Source organism: Notamacropus eugenii, chromosome 4 (genome assembly GCF_028372415.1).
Source record: "Notamacropus eugenii isolate mMacEug1 chromosome 4, mMacEug1.pri_v2, whole genome shotgun sequence".
NCBI lineage: Eukaryota > Metazoa > Chordata > Mammalia > Diprotodontia > Macropodidae > Notamacropus > Notamacropus eugenii.
Window position 1 is genome coordinate 32,096,022 of NC_092875.1, and position 20,941 is coordinate 32,116,962.

General features: G+C 47.4%; 1 protein-coding gene across 4 annotated transcripts in view; it reads left to right on the forward strand.

Moving 5' to 3' along the window:
- Positions 1 to 3,734: 3,734 nt before the first annotated feature.
- RBM19 (RNA binding motif protein 19) overlaps positions 3,735 to 20,941 on the forward strand; it is a 234,456-nt gene continuing 217,249 nt past the window's right edge. For all 4 annotated transcript variants that reach the window (XM_072600362.1, XM_072600361.1, XM_072600364.1 and 1 more), the window contains exons 1-10: positions 3,735 to 3,960; positions 12,072 to 12,254; positions 12,739 to 12,858; positions 13,500 to 13,538; positions 13,800 to 13,992; positions 15,176 to 15,438; positions 16,299 to 16,379; positions 17,147 to 17,225; positions 18,480 to 18,551; positions 19,887 to 20,087. In XM_072600362.1, coding sequence (XP_072456463.1) covers positions 3,925 to 3,960; positions 12,072 to 12,254; positions 12,739 to 12,858; positions 13,500 to 13,538; positions 13,800 to 13,992; positions 15,176 to 15,438; positions 16,299 to 16,379; positions 17,147 to 17,225; positions 18,480 to 18,551; positions 19,887 to 20,087 — 1,267 coding nt within the window. In that variant the 5' untranslated portion in view covers positions 3,735 to 3,924. The remainder of the gene's footprint in view (positions 3,961 to 12,071; positions 12,255 to 12,738; positions 12,859 to 13,499; positions 13,539 to 13,799; positions 13,993 to 15,175; positions 15,439 to 16,298; positions 16,380 to 17,146; positions 17,226 to 18,479; positions 18,552 to 19,886; positions 20,088 to 20,941) is intronic.

Sequence of the window (20,941 nt, forward strand, 5' to 3'; positions counted from 1 at the left end):
TGAAATATATTCCAAATATTTGGAAAAAAAGCATGTATCAGATACTCTACATTCCCTTAATCAGCAATTGAAAGCAAAAAGCCACAAAGCTAAAGTAATCTAAGGAGTCAGAGAAGTGCAAAGAACAAGATAAACAATTTATTATCAGTTAAACACTTTGGTACAGTCTTGAAAATAATATTTCCATAGCATTTGAAGTTTACAGATCACTTCATGTGTTATTTTATTCTCACAACCTTATGATGTAGGTACAATTTTATCCATTTTACAGATGAGGAAAATGAAACCAAGGCAGGTTAAGTCTTACTTAATTGAGGTTAAGACTTACTTAAGTCAAACTCCAGACGTCCTGATTCCAAGTTCAGTGTTCTATCCACCACATCATTTAGAGCATCAGAGGAAAGAGAGGGTTGCTGAAGTTGGAATATGTGAACGTTTTTGGTCATTTATAGTCTATTGTCATAAGAAGTACAAAACAATGAAAATTCAAGTTGGATTAAAAGAAAAAGAGATTGTTTGCATATGATGATGATGATGAAGTATCATTTATATAGTACTGCAAGGTATACAAATTACAGACAGGTGGCTCAGTGATAAAAAGCTGGGCCTGGAGTCAGGAAGACCTGAGTTCAAATCTTGCCTCCTGCAGATAAGTCACTTAACTTTTATATGTCTCAATTTCTTCATCTGTAAAGTGGAGATTAAAAAGAACATGATTATTGTGAGGATCAAATGAGGTAATATTCATAAAATGCTTTGCAAACCTGTGTTATATAACTGCTATTATTATTTTAACAATTGTATTTACTTACAAGAACACCCATTTTGTAGACCTGAGCAATAGCCCACAGAACATTAAATACACAAGTAGTATGGCAGCTTGTCCCTGTCCATCAAACTAAAATAAGGAAATTTTCATCATAATAATAGAGGTATGGACTGGACCTTTGATTTAATTTTAATTAATTTCATTGTAAATTTCAAAATTTTGAGAATTCCCAGATGGGGAAATTCTTTCTACCAATGCAAAGTTAAAACCTGTTCTGCAATTTATAATCTTAGAGAGGCAGCTAGAGCATTGAGAGTAAGTGACTTGTGTAGGAGCACAGAGTCCATATGTGTCAAAGGTAAGACTTGAACTCAGGTCTTCCTGACTCCAATTCTAATGCTCTACCCACCACACCACCTAGTTGTCATGTGTCATTGTATTAATTTGTTGTCGTTCAGACATTTTTCAGTCATGTCTGACTCTTCATGATCCCTTTTGAGGTTTCCTTGGCAAAGATACTGGAGTGGTTTGCCATTTCCTTCTCCAGCTCATTTTATAGATGTGGAAACAGAGGCAAATAGGGTGGATTGAACTGCCCAGAATCATACAGCTGTGTATGAAGCTGGACTTGAACTCAGGTCTTCCTGCCATCAGGCCCAGTACTCTATGCACTGCACCACCTACTGTTATCCACACAATAGGTGTTCAAAAGGAAGGCTGGGAATTCTAGAAGGACCCTTAATGGACAATGTGATGCAGGATGAGAAGGCTTGGATGGGTCGTGACCTGCACAGTTAGAAGGCACATCCACTTGAAGGAGATCATAGACTCATTGAAATACATGGTGTTTTTGACTCTCCATCTAAATAGTAATCTGTCTAGAATCAGGGACTGGCTCTGATATTTCTTTTGCCTCCTCCATGGTGCCCAGCATGGTCTTTCATACAGACAAAATAAATTGATATTTTTCTTGCATGGGATATTTAGGCTTTTAGTCCTGGAGCCATCTTGTGTGATATCTACTTATCATGGTGGAGTGGGAAGTATACGAGGGTAGGACACCATAACAAGGAATGCTGGGCTCTAGTCCTGAGCTTTGTGACTATGGGCAAGTAAGTTGTTTCGAAATGCAGAGTCTCTAAATCCTTACATGTAAAAGGGAAGGGTTGGATAATATGGTGTCTAAGATTTCTTCAGCTCTGCACAGGGGTAAGCTAGTGAACATTTATCAACACAGTTCCTATGAAGAATAAGTTTGCATATACTTTCAAGTTTAATCTGCATTAAGAATTCTTTCTTAAATCTAGAAAATCAACAAAAATAATAAAGAAAAATTAACCTTTGTCAATTTCCTAGGTATGATGACATGGAAAATTTAACTATCAGCTCTTTCAGGATGGCTAGATCTGACCCCAGCACACCCCTGGGTCTGACACAGCCAAAACAATGTCTGTTCTAAGGCTTCTTCTAACTTTGAAATTCTGTTTTAAGGGTCTTCCTAGCTCTCACATTCTAAGTTCTAGGGCCCCTCCCACTTCTAATACTCTGTCCTAAAATCCTTCCCACATTGCACATTTTATCTTCCATGGTCCCCAGAAGTTCTAAAATCTCAATTTCCCTCCCCATGGCCCACCTGTTTCTTTTTTTGTTTCTCTTTTCGGCCCCTCCCAGCATTTCTTCCTGCATCTGGCCTGTTTCTCTGGGTGAGGAGTTAATTGGGCCCAGATGCTCCTCCTCCTCGTGACTTGGGGTGTTCCTGGCTTGGAGATTTATCAGATTGGGACGGATTAGGTTGGATTTTCCTCCCATATGTAATCTGAGAATCTGGCATCCATAGATCCTCCCCTGGGCAGACTATGTTGGTAGATATATAGTTTGCAAGGGAGGGGGTAGAATCACAAACCTAGGGAGCAAGGTGAAAAGGGAAGGGCTTCACTACCCCCTTCTCAATAAGTTACAAACCAGCTTGCTATTGAATAAACTTAGGAAATACAGCAAGTAAATGTTCTGAATTCCCCCCACACAGAATCATAGTGTCAGTGCTGGGAGAGTCCTCAGAACATTATCCAACAGTCAATCAGTCAGCAAGTTTATATTAAGTGTGCCTGGCATGCAGGAAGCACCTAATGAATACTTGTTGACTGACTATGTGACAGGCACTGAACTAAGTGCCGGGGATGGAAGTAAAAGCAAAAACAGACCTCAAAGAACTTACATTCTACTAGGGGAAACTAGGTGGATTCAAGCAGCTAGATGTCAGCGAGGATAGACACCAGGTCTCCAAGCCTCAGACACTTACTAGCTAGGTGACCCTGACCAAGTCACTTAACCCCGTTTGCCTCAGTTTCCTCATCTGTAAAATGAGCTGGAGAAGGAAATGGCAAACCACTCCAATATCTACCAAGAAAACCAAAGAGTGGCCAGGATTGAACACGGAGATTCAAGATTTATGTACACACAGAAGAGAGGGGAGGTCATCTGAGAAAGGCGGGCACTGGGGAGGACTGGGAAAGGCTGTGAACCGAAGCTTGAAGGGCGTCAGAGTGTAACCAGGAGGCTGAAGTGAGTGTTGGGGCATTCCAGGCATGCGCCATGTTCCGGGCAAAGGCGCAGAGGTGGGAGACAGCGCTGGTGTAGGCTGATCACGGTGTTCCCGGAGGAGCGGGATCCTCGCCTGAGACTCCCGGCTTTGGCCTGGTTGGTTCCCCGGTTTCCACAGGAGGCCTTTCCCAGGCCTCGGGTTCTCCTCCCGCCCAGGGCCCAGCGGCCTCGATGTCCGCGCCTCCAGGCGCACTTAAATGCGAGTCTGGTCATCCTCTCCCTGACGTCATGGTCTTTGGGCACACAAACACAAGCAGCTCCTTGGGTTCCCTTGGGGCACTAGGCGCCCTCTGCTGGCCGTACCTCCTCCCCACAGGTTCGGTTGGTTACTTCGGCGGCCCCACGCCTGCGCACACGCGAGCTCTCCCGGCGAGCGTCTCCGCCCCACCCCTCTGGCCCTGGGGGGGGGGGCGTGGCTTGATGTGGCGTCACACCCGCTTCCGGCAAAGCTTGGCGTGCCACGTGACTCTGTTTCGGGTGGAGCAAGATGGCGGCGCCCAGGAAAGCAGCGTGAACGCTTTGCCGGGGGAGCCCGAAGCGCGCAGCCTGTCGCCATGTCGCGACTCATCGTCAAGAACCTGCCGAGCGGGGTGAGCACGACTCCTGGGGTTTCCTTAGGGGAGGTGGGAGGATTCGGGGTGCGGGGAGAGGCCCCGTCTTGTACCCTGCGTTCATTCCGGCGGTCTGCCTCCATCCGCCGCTTCTCGGGCCTATCACCGGACCCCGAGACCTGGGGGTCGAAGCCCACCTTTGGCAAGCTCTTCCAGCTAAGATCTACGCGCTTAACCTTCGGCCTCAGTTTCCTTCTTTGTAAAATGAGGGGAGGGGGTTGAACTAGGTGGCTTCCGAAGATTCCTTTTTCTAAGCCTCAATTTCCTCATCCGTGAAGTGGGGGTGACAGTATATCCCCAATTTCACGGTCACTGTGGTCTCCCGATGCCGCTTTGTAGCCTGGGGGTGACCCTGGGTACATAGTAGGCACTTAACAAGTGCTCGATGATGAATCGATTGCTCAGCTTCTCCTAGCTAGTAAATAACACGTTCTAGGTTGTCTTAACTCCCAGTCTAGTGCCCGTGGTGTCCCCTGCACCCTGCACTTTGCCTATAGTGTAGACCATGGTAGTCTGTTTTTGGGAAGCGAATCACAGGGTGATGCTTTCTTTCAGCTATGGTTATCTTCTGAGTCTAGGAATAGTTTGTTGTGTTTGTCCTTCATTCTCGAGGAGGATCGTGACATCAAAATGGTGATGATAAATAAATATAAAATAATAAATTTATATTATATGTAAGTGAATAATGATATAATCTGGTAGAAGGAGTGCCCCCACTTAACTCCTGTCTGTTTGCCTGCAGCATGGAAGCTTCTTGAGAGCAAGGACTGTTTTCATTTTAGACCCCAGCACAGCACAGTAGTACCTAGCACCGAATAAGTACTTGCTTCTTGGTTGATACAAAGTTACCGATCTTGGAAAGTAAGTAGGGTTATTATGTAACAGGTATTACAGGACTGTAAATTATTGTTACTTCCTGTCTCCCATCCAAACAATTCACTGGATCCAAGATCGCAGAATCTAGAGCTGGGAATCATTTAATCCAATAGTATCATTTTATGCTGGAGGAAACTCCTGAAGTGGACTAGTTCATTAGTCTGCTCCCATCACTACACGATGCATCCCTGATTGTCAAGAGTCTTAACTGGGAATTTCTGTTCTGCTTTAGTTCCTTTCTCCATCCCCATTCAGTGACTGGGCTTTTGTTCAAGGTAATGGTCCTCAACATTCCTAAGCTATTGTACCATCTCTGGCATAGGAAAGTGCCTTCTGTACAGAAGGCAGGGGTAGGGCAGTTAGAGGGAGGATGAATTGTACAGTGAGGGAAATGCTTTTTATGCCTTTGAGGAGACATGAAGGGTGGCTCCTTTGGCAGAATGGTGGTGCTCTATTCCTGGTGCCTCAAAGGGTCCTTTTTCTCTCAGTTTGATTGGTCTTTTGCGAGATGAAAGTATACTACGTTAGTGATGAAAGTATACTACGTTAGTGTTCTTGGTCACCTCAGAGCACTTTCCAATGGGAGTTTAAAACAATAAGATAGAATTGGGCATTTCAGAGAAGTGCGCTGTGTCATCTAAATAGCCTGAGGTTGGACCAGCGTTGGTAGAGTTGGCACATTTTGAAATTATAGCACTTTCTGTCTATCTGTCAAGCCTTCCCTAAATCTTCAGATTTTCAGATCTTTCCGCTGTGGTTTCTTCTAGAGTTGTGAGTGATATTCCAGCCTTACATTACAGCACCTACTTGCCGCCTGCGATACCCTAAGGAGAGCTCCCAGCTTTATGAATGTCTGGGAGGAAGGATAGGCTCTTAGATCTAGACCTGAGAGGGACCTTAGAGTTCTATTAGTCCAGTCTCTCACTTTACAGTTGATGAAACTGAACCAGCCCAGGGGATGGTACTAAGTGGCTCAGCCAGGATTTGAATGTAGGTCCCAGGACTCCAAAGCCAGGGTTCTTTCTACTGTACCATGCCCTGTAATAGATAATGGAGATCTGTAGCCTAGAGATCATGTAAGCCAGGAGTTCTATGAACTTGATTTTTAAAAAACTTTTGGTAACTGTTTTTCTTTAGAATTGTTTCCTTTATAATTGTGTGTTTTATTTTATTTTGAATTTTTATTTTAGACTCAACACCCAAACACAAATACAGAAAGAAAAAAACATTATAAACCTAAATGTTGGAACTTAAATACAAAGCAAGAAAGAAAACAAGCATGTTGTGCATAGCAGAACATAAAGCATGTCATGTGCGTAGCAGAACATAAAGCATGTCATGTGCGTAGCAGAACATAAAGCATGTCATGTGCATAGCAGAACATAGAGCATGTCATGTGCATAGCAGAACATAAGAGAGGATGCAAAATATGTATCAACAAATTTTCATTTCAAGAAAGCCTGTATGATAAATACTACATGTTGTGTTAAGAGCTGTCCATCTTTTCTTTGCTTCCTTGTAAGTTTTCTTTTGTTCTCTGCTGGGTACTTTTTACTCTGATCTTCCCCCCCCACTCAAGGCTACAATTAAGTGTAGATATATTTCTCTGTAGCTATAGATACACACACACACACACACACACACACACACACACACATATATAATGTGTTTTATTTTATGCATTTAAAAACATTCCAAGGAGAGGTCCGTAGACTTTACCAGTTTGCCAAAGAGTCTAGGACTCAAAAAGGTTAATCCTTGGACTCGATCAACCTCATTTTTACAGAGGAGGAATCTGAGAACCAGAGAAGGTGATTGATTTGCCTATAGCCACACACTGTGCCTGAGTGGAAGAGCTGAAACTGGAGTAAGAAGGGCAAAGCCCTGTACTTGAATATAAGAAACATCTCTCTTCTCCTCAGACAGAACTAGGCTCAGTGCTGAGGACACTCAACTTGGAGTTGGAAGACCTGGGCTAATTGCTGACTCTGATACTTAGCATCTGTGTGTCCTTGGGCCTTAATCCCTGTAGTTTTAGTTTCTTCATCTTCAAACTGGAGACCATGATTCTTGTCGGTCCTGCCTCCGAGGAATGGTTTTGTAAGCTGTGAGCTCCTGCAGTGGTGGGTCAGGTGTAATTACTGAGAAAAGTTGGCATGTCTGTCTGGATTTGGGAATGTCAGGGGGCTGTTGTGAAGGAATATTGCTCACCCATGGGCTCATCAAGAATGCTGGGAAGGTTTTCCTGAGATAGCATGGTGATATATACAGGGTATTTTCTAATCTGTGACCTTCCTGATATTAAGAGTCAGAGGAAAAACAATTCTGTCTCACAAATAAGAAATATTCAACATTGACCTTGGATTTGGGGGAAATGATTCCCTTTGGCCTGGAGTCACCAGTTTCTCTACCCAAGTTCTAATGCCAACCATCTTCACGTTCCCTTGAAATCTTGCCTTCCTTCCACACTCAGTTGGGTGGAATCTTACCATTTCTTCCATTGACCAGTTTTGTGGGGTGAATAGGTGGTACCACAGTGAATAGGCTGGACCTAGAGTTGGGAAGATCCAAGTTCATATGTGACCTGATTACTTACTAGCAGTGTGGCCCTGGGCAAGTCTCTTAACCCCTATTTGTCTCAGTTTCCTCATCTATAAAATGGGGATAATAACAGCACCCATCTCCCAGGGTCATTATGAAGATCAAATGAGATAATTATTATAAGGCACTTAAACCCAGGTACGTAGTAAGGTGATAGAAATGTTAGCTACTTAATGGAGCATTAATTTTTTTTTAAGATTTTAAATAAAAAACACATAATTGTTGCTCCCATTTCCAGTCCAGCAAGCATTTATTAAGCACCAGTTGCATGCACAGGACTGGAGATATAAAAAAGCAAAATGAAAAATGTTCTTTGTACTCATGGAGATTACATTGTCCTGGGGCATTACAGCATATCAACAGACGATGATTATTAAATCTGTTGTTGCTCAGTCGTTTCAGTCATGCCCGATTCTTTATGACCCCATTGGGGGTTTTCTTGGCAGTGATACTAGAATGGTTTGCCATTTCCTTCTCCAGCTCATCTGAGAGGGTGCAGCGACTTGCCCAGTTATCAGATCTAATGATTATTACATTTTGACTGTCATTTACTTTTCTTCCTGTCCTCAGTGCTTAACCCTTCATAAATGTTGATTGATCGATTGATTGGCAAATACATGCAGAATGAGCTGAGAAGGAGGAGGACCCAAAACTAGAATGACAGAAAGGGTGCCCTGATGGAGGAAGAAGAAGCCAGCAAGTCCAGTCCTCTCACTTTGTAGATCAGGAGGCTGCGGCCCAGGGAAGGTCATATCATCAAACTTGAGATTTTAACTTAGAATCGCTGACTCCACGGCCAAATGGTCTTTCTGCCACACTCCCTGTGAGCTGAGACTTGAGGGAAATTGGGGATTCTAAGAAGTGGAAGTGTGGAAAGAGTGTATTCCTGGCACAAAGGATAGATTTTTGTTGTAGTTCAGTGTTTTCAGTTGTGTTGGACTCTGTGACCCCATTTGGGGTATTCTTGGCAAAGATCCTGGAGTGGTTTGCCATTTTCTTTTCCAACCTATTTTACAGATGAGGGAACTGAGGCAAGTGACTTGCCCAGGGTCAGCTAGCCTATGCAAAAAACACAGAGTCTAAAGATGGAATGCAGAATAGTGGAACAGCAAGTTGGCCAGGATCCTCCAGTGTGTGCAGGGGACTCATGTGAAGAAGCCTGGAAAGATAGACTGTAGGTAAATAGTGGAGGTTTTTCAGTGTCTATAGCAGGAGGTTATTTGGTGTGCTGAAAGGAGGAGGGAGCCATTCAGAGTCTCTTGAGTTTAGGAATGATGTGTTCACATGTGCTGTCAGAAGGTTCTTTTGTCCCTTGTGTAGAGGATGGATAAGAAAGGAGAGAGACTGGTAGTTGAGATTCCAATTAGGAGATTGTTAACAGTAATTCAAGGACAAGGTGGTTAGGGTGGGAGGAATGGTGGCCATGGACAGGGAAGATAGATAGGAGTAGGGTTGTAGAGCCCCGCTGGTGGGCTGGCAGGGGCTGAAGGAATGAAAATGGGCAAGGCAGGCTTTAAGGGTAAAGGGCAGTGGTGCCTTCACCAGAAATAGGGACATTGGGCAGAAGGGCAAACTTTGGGGGGAAGTCAGTGCATTCTCTTTGGGCCATGCTTGATGTATCTATATAAGACATCATGTAGGAGATGGTGGAAAGGAGCTGCTGGACTGGAGCTTAGGGGAGAGGCTAAACAGGGCTAAGGTGTGTGTGTGTGTGTGTGTGTGTGTGTGTGTGTGTGTGTGTGTGTGTGTACATACATGTACATATATGTACATATTTATACTCACATAGACACATACATGCATATATACCTGGGAAACATCTGTAATAGACATAATCTTTGAACTGATGGGAACAGATGGGGTCATCTAGTAAAAGGAATATAAAGAGAGGAGAAGAGAGCCTGGGGGCCACTGGGGGATAATGAAGATGAAGATCTAGCCTTGGAGATTGAGGAGATGTAAAATAGGTAGAGAGAACCAGGAGAGATGATTGTTAGAACAGTAGAGGAGGGAGGGGGTGGTGTCATGGTCTAAAAAGGTCAAGTAGGGTAAGCACTGAAAATAGGCCATCAGATTAGGCAGTTAGGAGACTATTGGTGACCTGGGGAGAGCATATTCAGTTGAATGATGAGGTCCAAAGCCAGATCACAAAGGGTGGATAGAATACTGAGTGGGAAATGAGGAAGAGGAATCAAGGAAGGTTTTTTTCTTAGGAATTTGTCTATGAAAAGGAGAGAGATGGGGAAAAAGCTTCTGGACATTCTATGTTCCAGTGAAAGTTAAGGAAGGCTAGGTTCAGGCATCAGGGAAGGGGGAGCCAGTGAATCAAGAGAGACTGGGGATCAGAGAGAGAGAAACTTGATGACCAAAGGTACAAGTAAGGGGATTGCCATTGGCAATGGGACTTGGCCATCTCTTCATTGGAGTCTGAAGCAAAGGAAGAGATAATGAAGGATGGTGTTGAGGAATTCTGGCTTATTGAAAAGAGAGAGGAAGCTCCTAGCTGATCATCTCTATTTTCTCTTTAAAGTAGGAGATGAAGTCCTCTGCTTAGAGCAAAAGTGGGAAAGCAGCAGTAGGGGGGACTTGAAAAGAGAAGGTTGGGTACAGCTACTGTGAGGAACATCCTAGTCAATTCAGGAAAAATAAAAGGCTTGCCAGATGGCAGTGAGAGCCAGTAGAAAATAAACAGCATAAATGTGTAGCAGACTCATTTGACAAAGAGAGTAGGCTGACTTCTTCCATTGATGTTCAGCACCAAGTGAACAAGGCCACGGTGGGGTGACCTAGGCTTGTGGCCTGGCAGAGCCCAAGTGGCCACAGGGCCAGGTGGGAGGGGGACTGGAGAGTCGAGGTCAGTACATAGTTGATTTGGTTCACTATCCAAGTCAGATTTGGAAGGGAGGTAAAGGACTCCGGAGGAGGAATGAGACAGCTGAGTGGTCTGGGTAACAAGACCAGGTTTATGAGGAATGAGGCAGCAGCCAAGGTGGATGAAAGGTTATGGTCCAAAAGAGGGATTCTAGATTTCTGTATCATCCAGGTTGAACAGTTATGAATCAAGGGCAGGACTATCATTGTGTTTTTGGCTCAGGTCAGTTAAAGTTGGAGGACCTTGGAGCTTAGAAGGTTGCTGAAATGGGAGACCAGCATATTTACAAGGCCACTTGTGTATATCAGTGTCCCTGAGTAAGAGGGATTTATGTTGGAGTGAAGAGGAAGGCCTGAGCCAGTTGCTAAAGTCTATGAGAAAGAAGAGAGAATGATCTGAGAACGAGTAGAGAGGAAAAGGCTCGGAGGTGGCATTGAAGCTCCTAGGCTGTGCCTGGGGCTTACCTACTTGTCCGCCTGCACTGGTGAGTCCGGGTTTGGGAGAGACAGAGAGCCCGAGACTGGACAGTGGCCAAGGGCAACTTTGAGGCCTCTGCAGGACAGGACTGAGGGGAGAAGAAATCAGCCCCATCTTGTGGTTCCAAACCAGTGTTTTTCCCACCAGCCTACCCTGCCTTTCATCGTCTTGTTATCAAATGAAGAGAATGCTAGAATTGGAAACAAATGCTCTGGGCTCCAATCCCAGCCCTCTCGCTTCTTTCCTGTGGGACCTTAAGTGAGTCATTTCCCCTGTGCTGGCTTCTGTTTCCTCATCCAAAAAGTGAAGGCATAGAAGTAGGTGATTTCTTGGTGCCTTCCAACTTCTATGTTCTTAGTCTGCCTCAGTTTCCTCAGCTGTCATAATAGTACCTGCCTTTGAAGGTTGTTATGAAGATCAGATGAGATAATATTTGTAAAGTGCTTAACACAGTGCCTGGCATTCAGTAGGTGCTTAATAGATGTTTGTTCTTTTCCCATTCCACTTAGACAAGGCTCAGTGTCTTTCACTTGAAATGATAATGTATGATGGGATGATGGTGTTAAGTATTTTCCCAGCAAGTCTAAAATATACATCGTAGACTTTACCCTAATTGTGCTCTTGGTGGCTGCTCTGGGCTGGAGGAGGGAGGAGGGAGAAACTGAGAATCCAAATCAGTTCAGTTCCGTCTGTATTGATTAAGAAAGTGTGCTATGCCAGGGACTGTTGTAGGGACTGGAGATCCAAAGATGCAGCAGGCCCTCTCCTCATGGAGCTTACAGTATAGAGAGCCAAAGTACTATGTAGACAGATTATAAAAACGGAATATACAAAGTATGTTTGAGGCACACAGAAGAGAAGGATGATGAGATCCCTGTCTTGTTTCCCACTGAGTGTCAAGAACAGGGCAGGATAGTCTGGGTCCTCTTCCCACCCTACCATGTTCATTGTCATATCCTCTCTCAAGGAACAACACAGCAACCAGATCTTCCTCACTGAGGTAAAGTGAGCTACTGGATAGAGTGTCAGACTTGAAGTCAGGAAGCCCTGAATTCTGATCTCTCACCTCCTGACATTTACTAGCTGTGGGACTATGGACAGGTGACTTAATGTCTCAGAACCTCAGTTTCCTCATCTGTAAAATGAGAATCCTATCTCACTCACAAGGTTGTTGTAGGTCTCAGTTGAGTCATTGGATGGAAAGCTTTTTGTAAGTCGTAAGATGCTGTCTCAGTGTCAGCCTTTGTGTCCTCTGCCCCCTCAGATGAAGGAAGAGCGATTCCGGCAGCTTTTCTCAGCCTTTGGCACCCTGACCGACTGTAGCCTCAAATTCACCAAGGATGGCAAGTTTCGCAAATTTGGCTTCATTGGTTTCAAGTCTGAAGAAGAGGCACAGAATGCGCTAGACCATTTCCATAGGAGCTTCATTGACACTGCCCGGGTCACGGTGAGTTGGCACCAGTTGCATGTCTGGCTCCTCAGGCATTCCCCTGCCTCTTTGCCTTAACTGGCTGATTCCTCATTGCCTTGAGTCATCCAGGATCACCACAGGGTTTGGAGGAAGGGGGCTTGGGTCTCCAGGAGGAGACCCTCTTTCAAATGATTCCCATGTTGTTCACCTGAACTTTTGTGTCCTGGGCATCTTCCTTTATTCAGGAAACAGTTATTTGACGCCTACTGTGTGCAGAGTTCTGCAAGGAAGGTATGGAGTTTACCCAAGATACACTCCCTGCCCTCACGTTGCTTCCTGGACAGCTCCAATCTTGGATTGCAGTTCGTTCCTTCCTTTTCTCTTGCTTCTGCCCCCATATTGTTTTCCCAGCTTTGTTCTGGTGTCCTCTCCAGGTAGCAGTTATGGGGAGTCCTGGCAGGCCACGTCTTCCATGGAGGGACAGACTTTAAAGCTTCCCCTTGTTTCCTTTTCCACTTAGGTGGAGTTCTGCAAGTCATTTGGAGACCCATCTAAACCCCGAGCCTGGAGCAAACACTCTCAGAAAGCCACCCAGCCAGGGAAACCTGAAAAAAGCCCTGTGACTTCAGAAACTCAGAAGGTAAGGAGTGGGAGGTCAGAAGTGCTTAGAGGTCTCAGTATAGCACTGGCCAGAGCCTCCAGGGAGCACAGCCGAGGTGATGAAGGGGCCTGAGGCCATGCTGCATGGGGAATCTGCTGAAGTAACTGGGGATGTTTAGTCAGGAAAGAGAAAACTGTTAGCTTTGTTCCCTTGGGCCCCTGAGGGCAGAAGGGGGAGCACACTGACTAGGGGAGGTATCCTGGAATGGCCACTGACTGCTGGTCTCCATGGAGAGGCCAGACAACCATGTGGGTGTCTTGCGGAGGGACTCTCAGACACTGCTTAGAGTTAGACAGTCACCAGGTCAGTCTCAGCTTCTGTAACTTCACACTGCTCAGCTGGAAACCTCAGGAGGTGGCCCCGGGGCCCAGATTGCAGTGCCAGGTGCAGGGAGCTGTGAAGTGACTGGGGACTGAGGACAGTGCAAGGAGACATAGGAATGTTACCATTGCCAGGCAGACTGGCTCCCATGTAGAACCCTGACAAGGGCTAAGTACCATTGCTTAGGTGTCATTTAGGAACAGGGACGTCCCAGAACAGGGCAGTCCAGACCAGTGACATCCACCAAAGATGGGTTGGATGAAGCATTGATTGTCATTGACTGTTCCTTCTGTTTTTAGGACAAAAAGAAGAAAAAGGCAACGGGAGAATTGGAAAAGGTGAGTGTGGAGCATCTTGGTCAAGGGAAGGATGGGCATGTACATCAGAGAGGGAGAGGTGAAGGGGCATGTTAAGATAGGGAGCTGGCTCACAGGAGTCACGGAGCTGAGCGTGATCAGCTTCCTTGTGTCTCCCTTTTGTGGTCCAAGCAGTAGAACTTTGGCTTGCTTAATGGCCAGTTATGTCACCTTCTTAGTCTTGGGGAGGTGGACATCAGTCCCCCTCAGTCACAAGCCCTTCTTTCTCCTCTATCCCAACAGCTGAAAAAGGATGCTGAGTTTCAGGAATTCCTGATGGTTCATCAGAAGCGAACGCAGGTGGCCACTTGGGCAAATGATACCATGGGAGTAGAACCAAAGAAAGGGAAGGCCAAGAGGGATGATGACTATCTGAACTTTGATTCTGACTCGGGGCAAGAGAGTGAAGAAGAAACAGATGATGAAGACTCTGAAAGTAAGTGAGGCTGGGTGCACAGGTGCGTGCGTGTGTGCGTGCGTGCGTGTGTGTGTGTGTGTGCCTCTATATCCCTGCTGATAATACAGAATGCTCATCATCTCATTGAAAAAGGCCTGTGGCTTGGGAACCAAGGAAAGCCCTCATGAACCCCCAGGTCCTGCCTGGCATCTTGGCATGGTTTGGTCATGTTATTCAAGGAAGGAAGGGAAGGCAGTTTCTTCATCCATAACAGTCCTGGCATGGCTTCTGCTGGACCCCATTGGTTCCTGAGGACAGTTGTTGAAAGGTTTGAAGGTCCTGGATGCCAAGCAGCTGGTGGCGCTCCCCTTGGGGACAGCCTAGCCCCAGGGGAGCCAGGAGACCTGGAGTTAAGCTCTGCCAGGGCAGCCAGGCAGCTACCACCCGTCTTTAGATCCCAGTTTCCCCATTCAGAAAATCAAAAGCTTATACCAGGTAAGCACTAAGAGCCCTCCCAGCTCTTACCTCCCCTGTTCTGAGGTCCTGCTAGCTCTGAAATCCTCTGTGCTAAGACCTCTCCTAGCCCTGACATCCCCTATTCTAAGGCCCCTCCCAGTTCTGCTGTTCTCTGTTCTGAGACCACTCCTAGCTCTCACATTCTCAGTTCTAATAAACTCATTTTCCAGTCCTGACACAGCATGTCTGCTGAGTGTCCTCAGGTCCCTTTGAGCCCTGGAATTCTTCAGTTCTCTGCTTCCCCTCCTTAGAGGAAAGTACCACAGCCTCCAGTGGTATCAGTAATACCAGAAATCCTGCAGCTCCTGAGGGCCACAGGCAGGATATGTTATTGGGGCTCTAATGTCCAAGGTTTTTCTCACTGGACCCCAGGTGGACACTTACGGGAGAAGAGAGCCCTTCATGACTGCTTGATTTTGTCACTTAGAAAACCTCTGATACTTTCTGCTCACACTGAGGGTGACAGAACATATGGAGACTTGTAGATTTAGGGCTGGAAGGGCCCTTCGAGGTCATCATGTCCAATTCTCTCATTTGACTGATGAAGATGTTGGAGCCCAGAGACGTGTAATTATGTGCCTAGAGTCACTCAGCTAGTCATAGGCAGGATTCAAACTCGGGGCTTCCGGGCCCTAACTCTAAAACACTCTCCACTCTCCCTCACTCCCTCTCTCCCTGACATGGGTTTTCTTTATTCTTTGAGCAGAGGAAAGCCCTGCAGTGAAGGCAGCAGAGCAGAAGGAGCTTTCCGACATGGACTACCTGAAATCTAAGGTGGTGAGAGCAGATTCCTCAGAGGAGGAGGAGAGTGAAGACGAGGCTATGGCGTGTGAAGAGGAAGATAGCGATGAGGAGGACAAGGAACGGCTAACACTGGGTGCCAGAGGCTCTGAGAGCCCCGCGGAGAAGGGTGCTGGCCCAGGAGAAGGGGCAACTGGAGGCAAGAGGCTTCCAGCATCCAGGGGAGAGGTGCGAGAGCCTGAGTGTGGATGTTGGCTCCCTTTCGGGTGCAGCCCAGCAAGGAGGGGTCCTCCGCGATTGTTTTAACCTAGAGAGAGCTTAGAGAGCAGGAAAACTGAGGCCTTTAAGAGGGGAAGGTGACTTGGCCAGGGTCACATGGCAGCAAGAGTAAGGTTTGAACCCACATGCTCCAAGGTCCCTATCTTGGAAGCCTCTGAAAGGGCCTCTTTCCCCAGAATAAACAGCCTCTGACACCCTTTTGGTCTCTTGTGACCCGAGTCCATCCAGGGTACCTGCTGTAGGCAAGCAGTTCATTCTTGGCGGCTGTGGTTTTCCCAGTCTCCTTTGTAGCCAAGTCTTATTAGTACTGCCTGGAAGCTTGGGGGATTTAGCCCCCACGTCTTCAGGCCCCACTGCTTGCTCCTTTTCCTTTCTTTCCTTCCATTTGCTCCTCTCTCCCTTCCCACCTTCTATTCCTTTTCTTTCTTCCCTTCTCTTGATTGCTTCCTTCTTTCTTTTCTCTCCCCTTTGCCCCTGCCTCACTGTGCATGACAGACCATTCGTTTGTTCTCTATCCCATCTCCTTGTCTGCAGAGTCCGTAATAAATCACCAGATAGCCTTTTTCTGGAATCTGACCTGGTCCATAAATTGGGAGTGAAAATGGAGACAGCACCATAGGGTTGGCCAATGAGGAGATCCCCTTGTACGGCAGACTCCAGCCTCCTGGGCCTCCATAGACTCAACCTGTCCCAGCCCAGCCTTGCCCACCAAGTGGCCAGCTTGCCCTTCTCTGGTGGGGGTCCTTGGACCCACTCTCAGGGTGCTCATCTCATATCCCTCCCCTTTGTCCTCTTTTGTGGCCATTCAGGTGACGAAGCCAACCGTCCAGTCTGAGCCCACCACTGCTTACACGGTGAAGTTGCGTGGAGCGCCATTTAATGTCACTGAGGTGAGTGTTGAGTCATGGCGGAAATGCTTTCTGGGCCTTTCTCAGGAGTCTTGCCATGGGCCAGGCAAATTTGGGAAAGGTGGGATGGGAGGAACCCCTCTTCTGGTTGGTGAGCCCACAGTGTGGGTGGAGAGATCGGGACTTGGAGAGTACACTCCATCAGAGGTCTCTGATGCATCCTCATGGTATGGGAGTGATTCTGGGCTCTTGAACACTCTGCCAGGGAACATCCTCAGGCAAGTCGTACCAGTCTGAAAAGGCTTCAGATAGAGCTCCAGGGACAGACTACTGTTTGCTGTCCCAGGACCAGACTAGCTAAGCATCATCAGCCTGTTGGCCAGTAGGGAATGTGTTCTTTGGCCAAGGTGACCTGGGCATTATAAGCTGGTGGTTTGGCATCCAGGAGTCTAGGACCAGGGAACCAAGAAAGTCACCTAAACTTGTATGAGTTCCCACTTTGTTTACTTATTTTGAAATCACAGTTAGTAAAAATATAGACCTTCCTCCAAGACATCCCTGTGAAAGACCCAATGAGGGCACAAGAGTTCTGTCTTCTGACCATTTGGAAACCCAGACCCTGTGGCCAGCTGCTAGCTGGTGAGTCTTCAGGGGGCATCCTCATCACCAAGTGGAACGTATGGTTTCCCTTAGGTCTGATTTCAGAAGCCTGCCTGATAGATTTGCCTGGGTTCAGCTTGCCTTTGTTTCTTGAATTGAGTTGATCCCAAATTATTATTTTTTTCATCTTTTTTTCCTTCTCTTCACAGCAAAATGTTAGGGAATTCCTGGTGCCCCTGAAGCCTGTGGCCATCCGCATCGTAAGAAATGCTCATGGGAACAAGACAGGTAATGACTGGGAGGCTTCGGAGTGTGGCCAGGAGCCAGAGGCTGAACGTAAAACTGTGAATGAGGAAATAGGGAAAAAACAACCCATTATCCATTCTCTTCTGTCTGTGTTTGGGTAAAGTGCTCAGGAGAGGAATTCCTGTCCCCATCTTTGTCTTTCCTCACCTACCCCAGACTCCCCTGAAGACAGCCGTGCGCCCCCATTTTTATTGGTCTGAGGAACTGCACTAGACCAGGGATTTCATTGGCCAGGAATTTCCCAGTAAGCAAACTCCCCCTGCCAATGCAGGTTGGCACCTTCCCTACAGCCTACAGTCTTGGAGAGCCGACCAGAGTACCTAGAAATAGAGTGATTTGCTCAGGGTCACACAGCTAGGATGTATGGGTGGGTTAGAGGTGGCTCTCAGAACCCTATCCTCCCAACCATCCTATGTAAATATTTTTGTCCCCATTGTTGTTGAGGAAACTGAGGCTCAGGACGAGAGGGGCCTTACCAGAAGAAGAGGCATGGAGGAGGCAGAGGTTGGAGCTGAGCTCAGATACCCTGACCTGAGCCCAGGACTCTTGTCTTCTGTGCTCCAGGGTCCTCCTATCCACCCAAGGATTTAAGATAAAGCGATATTGCCCAACTAGTCTCTGAAACTGCCAGAGAAAAGTCCTTGAGCAACCTGGAGTTGGGATGTTCTCTGTCCTGGGCTTCCTCCCAGACCAGACATTTCCTGCGGGGAGAGGTAGTGGGGGCATTTGCAACTCCACAGCCTGCTCTCTGATTGGGCATCATGGGCCCTGGCAAGGGTTCAGGCTTGTTCTGCACTCTCCTGGACAGCAAAGCCAGGGGTCATGGGGAGTATGGAGAAAAGGCAGCTCCAGCGTCAGCATCCCCGAACAATCGCAGTGTCCTCTGGGCTCCAGCTAGGGAATGAGAAAGCTGGCAGGGTGATTGTCTGCTGGGTTAGTGTGGATTAGGTGTGTGTGTGTGTGTGTGTGTGTGTGTGTGTGTGTGTGTGTGTGTGTGTGTGTGTGCACATGTGCGTGCGTGTGTGTTTATGTTCGTAGGGGGTGATATGTGTATGTGTGTGCATGTGCAGGGGTGGTAGGTGTGCACACGCGTGTGTTGTTGGGTGTGTTTGTCAGTGTGTATATGCATGTGTGTGGTAAGTGTGTGCATCGCATGGTGTGTTGCACATGTTCACATGTATGTGTATGTGTTCGTGTGCACACGTGTAGCTTACCTGTGCTTTTGTTCCCTCTCAGGTTACGTCTTTGTTGATTTCAGCAGCGAAGGGGACGTGGAGAAAGCCTTGAAACACAACAAAGAATATATGGGTAAGAGGGGCCTGCAGCCCCTTTGCAGGGCCTGGGGCTCTCTAGGGATCCCATCTACCCCTTACTGCCTGCGTGACCTCAGACCCATCCCTGCACCTGCCTGTAAATGGAGAGGTTTAAGATGGCCTGTAGGACCCCGGGCACTTCCGTACTAGAATCCTGTGACTCCTGAGGGAACTTGCCAGGCCTCGTCCTCAGACCCCTCCAGCTGAGGGTCTGTAGCCCAAGGAGGACGAGTTCTCCCAAGCTGGGCAGTGTGAATCCCAACTTTAGGATGTGGGAGGTTTCAGGGATGAAGCTCCTTCCTCCCCTCCCCAGTCTTGAACATCTACTGTGTGATAGGTGGTCTAGGACAGAGAACAGAAGAGAAAGAGGGGCACACTGGAGAGTGGGTTGTGTTAGGAGCCAGAAGGATGTTCAAATCAAGTCCTAGACAAGTGAGCCTGGGCAGGTCACTTAAACACTCTCTTAGTTTTCCCATCTATAAAAGAATGGGCTTGGATTTAATGGTATGTGAGGCCGCTCCAGCTGGAAGGTATGTACTTTTGAGTGTGACCCACGGACCTGCCCTCGGGCAGCTTAGGGTTTAATCGAAGAAATAAGAATCATAGACCCTCAGAGTTGAGAGGAGCCTTTAGACCCAGATCGCCAGATCTCTTAGTCAGCAAGAATTTGTCAGGCGCTTGTGCACCTTGGGAGAGAGCCGAGTCAAAGCTGGGAGGGGCCTCAGAACAGGGCATGTCAGAGCTGGGAGGGGCCTCAGAACAGGGGGTGTCAGAGCTGGGAGGGACCTTAGAACAGGGGATGTCAGAGCTGGGAGGGGCCTCAGAACCGGGAATGTCAGAGTTGGGGGGGGCCTTAGAACAGAGGGTGTCAGGGCTGAGAGGGGCCTTAGAACAGGGAATGTCAAGGCTGGGAGGGGCCTTAGTAGTTCAGAGCATTATAAGATCATTACAGTATCAGGTGACACTATGATGCATGACCCATTGCCCCCGAATGATGACACTAACTTAAAAGTAACCATAGTAATTTCTCACTAGAATAGTGATTAATCATATAACCACTGTGTGTGTATACATATATGCGTGTACACATATACACACACACACGTATGTACACACACACAAGCATGTGCACATCTCTCCACTATAACATAGCCCCTGGTGGGCTTTCCTGGGAAGGAGGTCGCAGGGGCTTACCTTGACCATCCGTGGCCCCCTCCTCTGGTCGCGCTGATGCAGGTGGCCGCCCCCCTTGACCAGGTGTGCCTCAGGCTGGCTTCTGTGTGTCAGGAGGCTGGGAGCTGACTCTGAGTGTCATCTCTCTCCCCCAAAGGTGGCCGCTACATTGAGGTGTTCAGGGAGAAGGGGACCCATGTGACCCCAAAACACCAAAAGGACCACAAGGCGTGGCAGGGCCGAGAGCTCAAGGAGGGGGAGGAGGAGGAGGACCTGGCTGACTCCGGGAGGCTCTTTGTGAGGAATCTGCCATATACCAGCACTGAGGAGGACCTCGAGAAGATATTTGCCAAATATGGTAAGGGGTCTGTGCTCCAGTTTGCTCCACAAACTACTCCTGGTTTATCATGATGGAAACTTGGGATGTCAGGAGGTCAATCTGTGCCTGGACTTGTCATCAGAAGGCCCAGAGTTAGTTTTTGACTCTGTTACTTGTTAGCTGTGTTACCTTGGGCCAGTCATTTGTCTTTTTAGCTCCTCAGTTTTCATATCTCTGAACTGAGGGAAAAGTATATTCTCTAGTGAGAAATATACTTCATAAAACTTGAAGCACCGTATCATTGGGAGGAATCCTACTGTTCTTTTCAGGGCCTCACTTTATCCATCTGTAAGATGGAATCATTTGCACAGGCTTCCTAGCTAATGAGATGAGAGTTTGTCCATGCTTCCAACTCTTGTGGAGTGGGAGGGGGTTGGAGTGCACGATGGAGAACCACAGGCAAGTAACTGAGGCTGAAGGCTTCCTTCCTGTACACGGCAGCCTCTTACTCCCCTTAGTTCACTTGGAGATCCAGGTTTGCTCACCAGAAGCAGATGCGTTAAGAGGCCTTCTGGTGGTATGGGAAGAAGGCCGCAGGACGGGAGGTCAGAAATGCGGCCTTCCTAGGCTTCCAGGAGGTCAGAAATGCGGGCTTCCTAGGCTTCCAGGATCCTCCCTCAAGAGCCAGAAAGGCCTTTAGATCCAGCCCCTGCATTTTCCAGATGATGAACCAGAGGCCAGGGAGTGAGGGGCTCACCCACCCACAATCTCCCAGGGAGCAAATGTCTGAGCTAAGATTAGAACCCAGGGAATCTTGACTCTCAAACCAGCCCCTTCCCTTGGCCCATTGCCCTCCTCTCCTGCTTCACTCCCTGTGGGCCACCTTGCCTTTC